The 11,140-nt window shown below is 49.2% G+C and overlaps 1 protein-coding gene across 1 annotated transcript in view; it reads right to left on the bottom strand.

Annotated features, from left to right (window-relative positions):
• Nucleotides 1-5,311: 5,311 nt before the first annotated feature.
• Nucleotides 5,312-11,140, bottom strand: part of NWD1 (NACHT and WD repeat domain containing 1) — a 67,736-nt gene continuing 61,907 nt past the window's right edge. The window contains 3 exon segments of the mRNA XM_008048780.2: nt 5,312-5,613; nt 7,557-7,662; nt 9,083-9,633. Coding sequence (XP_008046971.2) covers nt 5,312-5,613; nt 7,557-7,662; nt 9,083-9,633 — 959 coding nt within the window.

The raw sequence follows: 11,140 nt of genomic DNA, 5'->3' as shown, positions 1-11,140 counted from the left end.
AGTGGCCACTGCCCTCCAGTCTGGGCGACAGAGTGAGATTCCAACTCAAAAAAAAAAAAATGTTTACCGTAAATCTAATGAAGACTTTAGACCAAGGATTGGCACTTTTTTTTTCTTAAAGGGCAGATTTTAAATGCTTTTTTTTTTTTAGTTGCAGAGACTGGAGTGCAGTGGCACATGCACAGCCACCCCAGCCTCGACCTGCTGGACTCTGGCGATCCTTCTGCCTCAGCCTTCCAAGTAGCTGGAACTACAGGCGTGTGCTACAATACCTGGCTAATTTTTTGTTTTATTGTAGAGATGAGGTCTCACCAAGTTGCCCAGGCTGGTCTCGAATCCGCGGGCTCAGGCAATCCACTCACCTTGGCCTCCCAAAGTGCTGGGATGGCAGGCTGAGCCACTGAGCCAGGCCCATAAATACTTTTGACTTTGAGGCTGTACATCCTCTGTCACAAGTACCCAACCTGCCATTGTAGCATGGAAGCAACTGCAGGCAGTAAGTGAGCACAGCTGTGTTCCAAGAAAAGTTTATTTATAAAAATGGGGGGGGGGGGCTGTGGGCTGTAGCCTGTTGCCCTCTGCTCTAGAATATAAAAGGACAAAACAGGCCGGTGCAGTAGCTCCTGCCTGTCATTCCAGCACTTTGGGAGGCCGAGATGGGAGGCTTGCTTGAGGCCAGGAGTTCAAAACCAGCCTGGGCAACATAGTGAGACCCCATCTCTACCAAATAAAGTGTTAAATAAATAAAATTAGAAGAGCAACAATGCCTATTTCCTGGGACCGTTGTAAAGATTCAGTGACTAACTCTATGCAGTGTTGGGATTTTTTAAAATAGTGGCATAAACAAGATAGAAATGTATTTCTTTCTCCTGTGGAGGGGTGTAAGGTGTGCAAAAGTTAGACACTTGAGTGCCTTCCATCTTGTGACTCTGTCATGTGTGACTTCTGTGCCCAAGATTATCTCAAGTCACGGAATGGTTGCGGGAGCTTCAGCCATCATGTCCACATTCCAGGTTGTAGCATGGAAGTATGCTGTGTACACAGTCAAGTGCACACATCCTAAGGGAACAACTTAAGAGCTTTGACACCCATGTGACTACCTCCTACATCAGTATACAGAACACTTCCATCACCCCAGATGGTTCTCTTGCGCAGGGATGGGGATTTCAAAAGGTTTTGAAAATCTCCCCAGGTAAAATGCATGAGAAAACTTCCGGGATGATGGATCTGATTGTTATCATGATCGTGATGATGGATTCCCGGATGTGTCATTGAGTCAATGCTCATTAATCTGTGTGATTTATATGAGACGTCAGCTGAATCCCAGCTGGACATAGCGACTCATGCCTGTGATCCCAGGGCTTTTGGAGGCCGAGGCAGAAGGATCGCTTGAGGCCAGAAGTTTGAGACCAGCCTGGGCACCATAGCAAGACCCTGTCTCTACAAAAAATAAAAATGTAATATAATAAACTTTTAAAGAAGAGACAAGACAGTCAAATGCAATGTCTGAACATATCTTGATTGGGTCCTAGTTTGAAACAAATGGTTATAAAAGACATGTTTACGGTTAATAGATCTAACTAAGGCTATTAAAGATGTTCCTGGGCTGAGATGCCTATTGAAATATATTAAATAACGACTGATGGCTCTCACAGGTGTGTGGGGTCATGAAGGAGAGTGACCTTCCTAAAAGGCCATTCTGCAGTTATGCAGGGAATGAGGTGTCTTGATGTTGTCAGGGCCAGGCTGAGGATGAGAGGATGAGGCCAGTTCCTGCAAGTGCAGGATGAAATTGTGGCGTTATGTAAAGTGCTGATTCTTTGTTTATCGTTCATTTTAAAAATTCATCCGGGCATGGTGGCTCATGCCTGTCATCCCAGCACTTTGGGAGGCCAAGGTTGGAGGATCACTTGAGGCCAGAAGTTTTCGAGGCCATCCTAGGCAACATAGTGAGACCCCCATCTCTTAAAAAAAAAAAAAAAAAGTTCATTTTGATTTTTTTATTAAAAATGATAATAATACCTTTGGGAGGCTGAGGAGAGTGGATTGCCTGAGCCTGCGGGTTCGAGACCCACCTGGGCAGCGAGACCTCATCTCTACAATAAATCAAAATGAGCTGGGCGTGGTAGCGTGCGCCTGTAGTTCCAGCTACTCAGAAGGCTGAGGCGGAAGGATCGCCGGAGCCCAGCAAGTCGAGGCTGCGGTGGCCAGGAGCGGCTACTGCACTCCAGTCTGGGCGACAGAGTGAGACTCCAACTCAAAAAAAAAAAATGATAATAATAAAATATTACTTGTCTTGATTGCTGAGTTTTGGTACCCTTAAATTTTGTGCCCTCACGAGCCTACCCCAGCCCTGGCCCTCGCTGGAAAGTGGCTTAGCACAGGGAACTGGTGGTGACAAGGCAATGACTGACTCCACAGTGAGTAGATGTGCCGTCACCATCCTCGTGTGGTCACTTCGCACAGGCTTGAACATGTCATGAAGGACAAAGTTGATATAAGGAAATAAACACAAAGTCTTCAGGATTTAGCATGAATCCATTTCTGCTGCAACCAGAGGGCTGTCTATTCCAACAGTCTTGGGACAGTCCAGTTCATTTCTGTCATCAGGAGTAATTGTGAAAAGTGTCCACTTTACTCTCAAAATATGTCACACTTTGGGTGATTCATCATGTGGTCATTTTTAGCTGTAAGAAAGCAAAATAACCATTGTCTCATCTTGGCTGTGCCATAGCTGGGAGGACCCCAGCAAACCAATCCTCTCCAAAGCACAGTGACTGTTGAACATTCATAGCATCCAAACTCTTTCTCAAATGAAACCTCACTGCAAAAACCCCCAATACAGGCCAGGCACAGTGACTCAGGCCTGCAATCCCAGTATTTTCTGAGGTAGGGAGATCGCTTGAGGCCAGTAGTTCAAGACCAGCCTGGACAACATAGGGAGACACCATCTCTACAAAAAATAAATACAAAGTAGCCGGTATGGTGGTGGCATATAATCCCAGTTACCCAGGAGGCTGAGGCAGGAGGATCCCTTGAACCCAGGAGTTTGAGGCTGCAGTGAGCTATGGTCACACCACTGCACTTCAGCCTGGACGACAGAGTGAGATCCTGTCTCTAAAGTTAAAAAAAAAAAATAGAAACAACAACATAAGCAATAATTGGAGTAGCATTTTATTAGTAAAAATTTATTTCCTCTGTTCAAATTAGGATTTAGTACAAAGCAATTCTCACTGAGGCTGTTAAGAAGGATACAGAAATTTAAGCCAGAAGTTGTAGATGAAATCTTACTTGGTCTCAGCATCCACTTTGTTTTTGCATGGGGTCCACCCCTAATTCACAGGGAAATGGTAACAAACAGTAGCTATTTTTTTCTTTTTTTTTTTTTTGAGTCCGAGTCTCACTGTCACTCAGACTGGAGTGCAGTGGCCCCGCTCCCAGCCACTGCAGCCTCGACCTGCAGGTCTCTGGCGATCCTTCCGCCTCAGCCTTCTGAGTGTCCAGAACTACAGGCACGCTCTACCACAACCGGCTGATTTTTGATTTATTGTAGAGATGAGGTCTCGCCAAGTTGCCCAGGCGGGTCTCGAACCTGTGGGCTCAGGCCATCCACTCACCTCGGCCTCGCAACGTGCTGGGATTACAGGCTGAGCCACCGAGCCCGGCCAGTAGCTATTTTTTTCAAGGGCTCTCCTCACAACTTCAGTTAAAGGGAACTGGCAGAACAACCCTAAGTTAGTAATCTCCAGTGTCTTCAAAGCTGCTGCCAAGCACATCTGAGCATGCATTTTATTTTAATTTTATTTATTGATCTATTTCTTGGAGTTGAGATCCCACTCTGTCACCCAGGTTGGAGTGCAGTGGCACGATCATGGCTCACCGTAGCCTCGACCTCCTGGGCTCAGACGTTCCTTCCTTTTCAGCCTCCCAAGTAGCTGGGACTACAGGTGCACACCACCATGCCCAGTTTGATTTTTAATTTTTTTGTAGAGACAGGGTCTTGCTATGTTGCCCAGGTCGATCTCAAACTCCCAGTGAGCATGCATTTGTTTCTTTTTTTCTTTTTGTGAGCATGCATTTTAAAATAACAGCTCAAAATATTTAAAAAGTGGAATCTGATGCTAACATTTGCAGAACTGCCAAAGCCTGTCTCAGAGCCCTGGTTTGAGAAATGAACAGATGAGAAAGTCAGCAGGGTCTCCTTCAGTTCAAAGTCTCTGTTTCTAAGGTTGCTTTCCCTGAAACTCCATCTGGAGTTCGATGGAGGAAAGAAGAAACAGCACCCTGAAGATTTGGACTCAACTATTGTTCTATCAAAAACCTGGGAGCCGGTGGGGCTTTCCAAGGCTGTGGGCAGAGAAGAAAGAGCCGCTTAAGTGGGATGAAAACAGTTCAACTGCTGAGCTCACACAAGGCAGATGGCCCAAAAGTGGAGCAGAGAGATGTTAGCAGCTCTGTCTGCTTCCAAGATTTAAAAGAGCCTCTTTATCCTAAAAGGGTAGAAGCCAGGGAATAGGGATGGAAGCACTATAACATGTGTATTGTTTTAATGCCAGCTTGAGTCATGAGGTCAGTTCACGAACCAAAGATACACAGGCCAAAAGATATACATTTGAGTCAGTTATCAACTGTTGGAAATGGGCACAATCTTCTCATAGGAGTCTGGGTCTCTGGCTTTGTTTATTACGACAGAAAGACCTGATGACCGCGGGATGATCTCCTCATGTGATTCTTAGCCAGAGTCAGGAACTACATCTACAAGGCTCAGTCCCCTCAGCTGTAAAATGGAGGCAGAGACTCCTGCCCTCCCTCAAATATACGCTATGATGTGGATCAGATGACAGCACCTGGTGCTTTGTAGATTGTAAAACTTTGTAGACTGCATCAATGGTTTGTCTCACACCCATTTAGCCCCAGATTGGCCTCTGAAGAGTACTTGTTTCCATTCTAAGACCCAGAGATGGGCATTGGGTCAGTCCAGCCAATCACAGCACTGCATTCTTTCGGAGGCAGTGATTGGTTCAGGGATGAGCACATGAGCCAATTGGGGCCAATAGAGGTGAGGCCAGGACTATGGGGAAGGGGAAGCTCCCTTTTCTGTTGAAGGTGCAGATGACCGCACGTGGTCCACCATGTTGCTAACTGGGAGGCGGCAGGTCTGAGAGGCAGACGGGCAAGGAGGAGAGAATGGAAAGATGGGAGGAGGAGAGGTGTGGGTCACATCATCTGAGACCAGCAAGTATATTCGCTTTATTTCAGTCAGATTAAACGGAGCGAATTCGTTGGAACCCCGTGCCCCCACCCGGGGTTTCTACACTATCAGGCAGACTTGCGAACGTTTGTTTGCTTTGGATTCATTGGCCTGGGCACTCTCTGACTCCAAGTCCTGGGGTATTCCTGCAGCTGCAGCCAGCTCTTCTCTCCGCCTGGATTTGACCATCCACACTGCCTTCTTGAAGTTCTTGCGAGGGTTCTGCTGTGAGGCTCTTGATGAAGGACACTGGAAACGCTCTCGCATGAGATAACCGTGTCTGGTGGGGGCAATGAAGCCGTTGGCGGTTGAAATGATTCTGTTTACCACAGCATGGACAAACTGGATAGCCAGCAGAGTGCCTTTGGAGGCAAAGGGCAGGGTACAAATGAGAAAACTAAGATACAGAGGTCCAATCCTACATATTCGAGAGTTGGCTGCATGGAGTCAAATTCCTGCTATGCTCCTTACTAATTTGGACGTGACATTTAACCTCTCTGGATCCTTCTTTCTTCGTCTGCAAAGCAGAAATGATAAAAGCACCTACTTTCCCAGGGGAATTTTGGAGGTTTGAAGACATCACCATGTCAGGTGCTCAATATATGCTTTAGGTTCAGAGTGAGCATAGTTAATATTGTTGGAAGAGGAGAAGGAAGAGAGCTTGTAAACCTGTCTAGGATGGGCTTTTAAGGCCACAATCCTCAGAGCTCAGCTTTTAACCATCTGTGACTTTTTACCAGTTATATTTGTTGCAGTGTATTGCATTCAACTATTACATTATAATAGTTAGATTACACTATAATAAATTACAATGTATAAGATTATGGTAAGTTTGACCACAGTGTGTTAGATTACAGTGTATTCAATCACACTGTATTAAGTTACAGTGTATCAGGCTCTACCTGATATTCATTCAGCCACTTACTTGTTTTATGATCTTGGGAAAAATCCCCGAACCTCTCTGAACCTCATCTCCTTCATTTGTCAAGCAAGGATAACAATGACATTTATCCCCTACCAGCATCGTAAGGGTCCAGAGAGGTAATGCATGGAGAGGGCCTTCTCTGGAGGAGGCAGTATAAGAAAGTGACAAAAGTGAGCACTAGAATCAGGCAGACCAAATTCAAACCTCAGCCCAATGGCCATGTGACCTTAGGCAAGTCTCCTAGCCTCCCAGAGCCTCGATTTTAACTCTGTAAAGTGGGGTGATGGTCGACTGTTGGTAGAATTAAATGACTAAGGGATAGTACCCAGTACACAGTAAATGTTAACTCTTGCTAATATAATCTTAGCATATGATTGAACAAATCAAGAAGCATGGGGTTTTCCAAGTGGTTGGCCTTAAAACAGGCTGTCCCTGGCCGGGCTTGGTGGCTCAGCCTGAAATCTCAGCACTTTAGGAGGCCAAGGCAAGTGGATTGCCTGAGCCTGCGGGTTTGAGACCAGCCCAGGATACTTGGCGAGACCTCATCTCTTCAATAAATAAAACGTTAGCCAGGCATGGTAGTGTGCGCCTGTAGTTCTGCCTACTTGGAAGGCTGAGATGGAAGAGTCCCTGGAGCCCAGCAGGTCGACACTGGGGTGGCCATGAGTGTGCCATGGTACTCCAGCCTGGGAGACAGAGTGAGACTCCAACTCAAAAGAAGATGAAAAAACAGGTCGCCCCTAAAATGTAGAGGGCTGGGACAAGGGAATGCATCAAGACCTACATCCTATAAGACACGGTATGTAAACACTGCAAATCTAGCAAAGAAACTATTAAATAAAATATACTCTATCCTCCTATGTTGACAAAGACCCAGAAGACTGGGATTAAACTGAGAATTCTTGGGCTCCAACTGAGAATTCTTGGGCTCCTCAGAGTGCAGTGCTGGAATACAGTGATGTGGGAGGGCCAACACCCCACCGTTTGTGGTGTGGCCGCCTCCTCTTCCCGCTCTTCCCAGCTCCATCCCACACCTTGAGGTCCCTTGCCGTCTACATGTGAACCCCTACCTCAGCCCAGACACCCAAACTCCATACCACCCATGGCCACCCCCCAGGCTTAGGGTGCACACACCAGAGGCAAGTCCCCCCCGAGAAGGCTGAGCCTGAGGGCTCCAGGTCACGTAGGGAGGGAGTTCTAGAGTTCCAGAGCATGGTCTGGAAGTGGGTGTGGGCACCTCCTCTTGGCTGGCAGATGCCTCCCTAAGCTGAGAGGCCCAGTCAGGGGAGGCCAGAGTGGGCCTCTGGTACCCAGGACCCAGGACAGGACCCTTTCTCTCAGTCCGAAACTCAGGTCTGCCCTGAAAACAAAATGACTCACCATCTAGCACACTCCACACAATGATGGAGCGATCCTTCAAGCCCACGTAGACATACTTGTCATCCTTGGAGAAGCATGCGCACTGGACCCCTCTGCAGTAGGAATTCTGTTGGAAACAGACAATGTGATCCAGCTTCCAGACAGAAAAACCCCAGGAAACCAACCCCAAGGCACCAGGCGGTGAAGCGCCCCACAGAGGAGGGGCCATGTGGAAACCCGGAAAGGCGGGTGGCAACGCTGTTCCCAGGACTGAGGCATGCCTCCAGGGAGACTGGAGTGGAAGGGTTAGAGGCATTTTGCTTTGGAGTGCAGGAGTTATAGGAGTCTATTCCTTCTTTTTTTTTTTTTGAGTTGGAGTCTCACTCGGTCGCCCAGACTGGAGTGCAGTGGCCGCTCCCGGCCACCGCAGCTTCCACCTGCTGGGCTCCGGCGATCCTTCCGCCTCAGCCTTCCAAGTAGCCGGAATTACAGGCGTGCACTACCACGCCCGGCTGATTTTTTGATTTATTGTAGAGATGAGGTCTCGCCTGCCCAGGCGGGTCTCGAATCCGTGGGCTCAGGCAATCCACTCACCTCAGCCTCCCAAAGTGCTGGGATTACAGGCTGAGCCACCGAGCCCAGCTAGGAGTCTATTCCTTACATGGCCTTGGTTATACAAATGTTAGCTGTGATCTAGCTTTCACCTATAATGTTGCAATTTTGTTTTGTGCAGATTTTGGCATTTGCTTTCTGTTTTAAAATCTCACGTTAAAATATCATCTGTTGGCCAGGCTTGGTGACTCAGCCTGTAAATCCTAGCACTTTGGGAGACCGAGGGAAGTGGATTGCCTGAGCCTGCGGTTCGAGACCAGCCCGGGCAACTTGGTGAGACCTCGTCTCTACAATAAGTTAAAAAGTCAGCTGGTTATGGTAGTGCGTGCCTGTAGTTCCAGCTACTTGGAAGGCTGAGGTGGAAGGATCGCCTGAGCCCAGCAGGTCGAGACTGTGGTGGCCGTGAGTGTGCCACCCCCACTCCAGCCTGGGCAACAGAGTGAGACACCAACTCAATCAATCAATAATAAAATATAATTTCTCTTCATCTCTGACACCCAAGGCAAGGGCTGCCCTCTCCTTACTCTAAGCTCTGGCCCTGGTAGGGGGCTCATGGTTTGCACTTAACAAATGATGACTGTTTATCCTTGGAATTTTTTTTTTTTTTTGAGACAAGGTCTCATTTTGTTGCCCAAGCTAGAGTGCAGTGGCACAATCATTGCTCACTCTGGCCTCGATCTCCTGGGCTCAAGTGATCCTCCCACCTCAGCCTCCCAAGTAGCTGGGACTACAGGTACCACCGCCATACCTGGCTAATTTATTTTTTGTAAGTCTCACTATGTTGCTTGGGCTGGTCCCGAACTTCTGGCTTCAAGTGATCTTCCCGCCTCGCTCTACCTAAGTGCTGGCATCACAGGCACAAGCGGCCGCACCTGACCGTTTTCGGTTTTCCAAAGCCAAGACCCAGCATGAAGATGGTGTGGCGGGCCACGCACCGTGCAGTTCATCTCAAACTTCTTCTTGCACGCCTGCAGGTCCCAGAGGCACAGGAGGGCTTCCTCGGACCCGCTGACAGCCAGCTGCTCCGTGTGGCTGACCTCCACGCAGGTGACCCTGCTCCTGTGGACCTCCAGAGGGAGCACCTTGGCCTTCACACACTCGTACAGGAAGAGGCTGCCGTGGCTCATGCCGTAGGCCACACGGTCGTTGGCCGTGACAGCCACGCTGGATATGGTCTCGGGCAGCTGGGTACTAAAGGTGTATGTGGGCCCGTCGATGACTGGGCAGGGGTCTCCAGGCCTAATGTCCAGCACCAGGATGAAGTCGTCATAGGCGACGGCCAGCCGGTCCTCGCACTTGCTCAGGGACATGCAACTGACGGCTCTCCGGGCCTCAGGTGGGGGAAAGCACACCACATCCTGCCTGGAACTCAGGGGGAACACAAGGACCACTCCTGACGCCAGGCCCGTGAAAAGAAGCTGGAGCTGCTCAGCGACCTCCAGGCACCTGACCTCGCTGGATGTGTCCAGGGCATCCTGCTCCTCTCCTGCCAGGGAGAAGACCACACTCTGAGCTGACCAAGCAACACTGGGCCCAGGGCTCACCTTTGTACGGGGGGTCCAAGTACTCTCCTTACCTGTGATCTCCCACTTGCTGCTCCAAGTTTCCTTGATTCCATCTCCACCTCCCAACAATCTGAACTTTTTACTTGTGTTTATGTGTTTCTTCCTTTGGACAGAGACAGGGTCTCGCTCTGTCACCCCGGCTGGGGAGCAGTGGCGCAACTGTAGCTCACTGCAGCCTTGAACTGCTGGCCTCAAGCGATCTTTCTGCCTCAGCCTCCCGAGTAGCTGGGACTGTAGGTGCCACCATACTCAAGATCATTTATTTTTATTTTTGGAGAAATGGGGTCTCCCTGTGTTTCCCAGACTGTTCTTGACCTCCTGGTATCAAGCAGTCCTCTCACCTTGGCCTCTCAAGTACCTGGGACCACAGGCATGAGTCATCGTGCCTAACCTCTCCCTATTTCTTTGTGTCCTGCTTCCTTCACCCCACAGCTAGCAGATGAGCACCTAAAAAATATTTGCCCCATCGTTACCGAATGAACTGGAGAATCAGAATGCTCCTCTCCTACTGTTCTATCATTGACAAGGTATTCTTGATCTCTGCCCCCAGTGGGGACACGCCCAGGCCCTGCCACTGGCCAGCTCACTCAGACCCAGGGGTGCCTACTCCCTTGTTTTCTTTTCTTTTTCTCTTCCTTTTTTTGTTGAGCAGGAGTCTCACTCTGTCACCCAGGCACGCTCAAAGCCACTGCAGCCTCAACCTGCTGGGCTCAGGCGATCCTTCCACCTCAGCCTCCTAAGTAGATGGAACCACAGGCACCTGTCACCACATCTGGTAATTTTTTTTGATTTATTGTAGAGACGAGATCTCACCAAGTTGCCCGGGCTGGTCTCAAACCTCTGGACTCAGACAATCCTCTCACCTCCACCTCCCAAAGTGCTGGGATGACAGGCATGAGCCACTGCGCCCAGCTCACTCCCTCATTTTCTTATGAGAATTGCTTACTGGTGAAGGAGGTCCCTTCTCTGGAAATGGTGGGGGCAGCACTCACCCCCTCCCAGGATGCCCAGGGTGCTGCCCAGCCAACTGCCTGAGACAGGGGCATGGGAGCTGGGCCCCCTTGCTACAAGAGGGGACGCTCTGTTTGCTGTGGACTTCATATGTGGAAACCTCACTCGCAGTGACCTTTGGGAGGCGATGAAGTCATGAATGCAGAGCCCTCGTAAGTGGGGTTCGTGCCCTTATGAAAGAGGCCCCGGAAGCCAGGCCCAGGGGGTTATGCCTGTGATCCCAGCTGTGCGGGAAGCTGAGGCAAGAGGATTGCTTGAGCCCAGGAGTTCAAGACCAGTTTGGGCAACATAGTGACACCACATCTCTACAAAAATGTAATCACTGGAAACTGAGTTAAAAAAAAAAAAAGAGCCGGGCTCGGTGGCTCAGCCTGTAATCCCGCGCCTTTGGGAGGCTGAGGTGAACGAATTGCCTGA

The sequence above is a fragment of the Carlito syrichta genome, unplaced genomic scaffold (assembly GCF_000164805.1).
Source record: "Carlito syrichta isolate Samal-C Ts95f unplaced genomic scaffold, Tarsius_syrichta-2.0.1 Scaffold126652, whole genome shotgun sequence".
In the NCBI taxonomy this organism is placed as follows: domain Eukaryota; kingdom Metazoa; phylum Chordata; class Mammalia; order Primates; family Tarsiidae; genus Carlito; species Carlito syrichta.
This window is presented reverse-complemented; position numbering and strand designations above follow the sequence as displayed.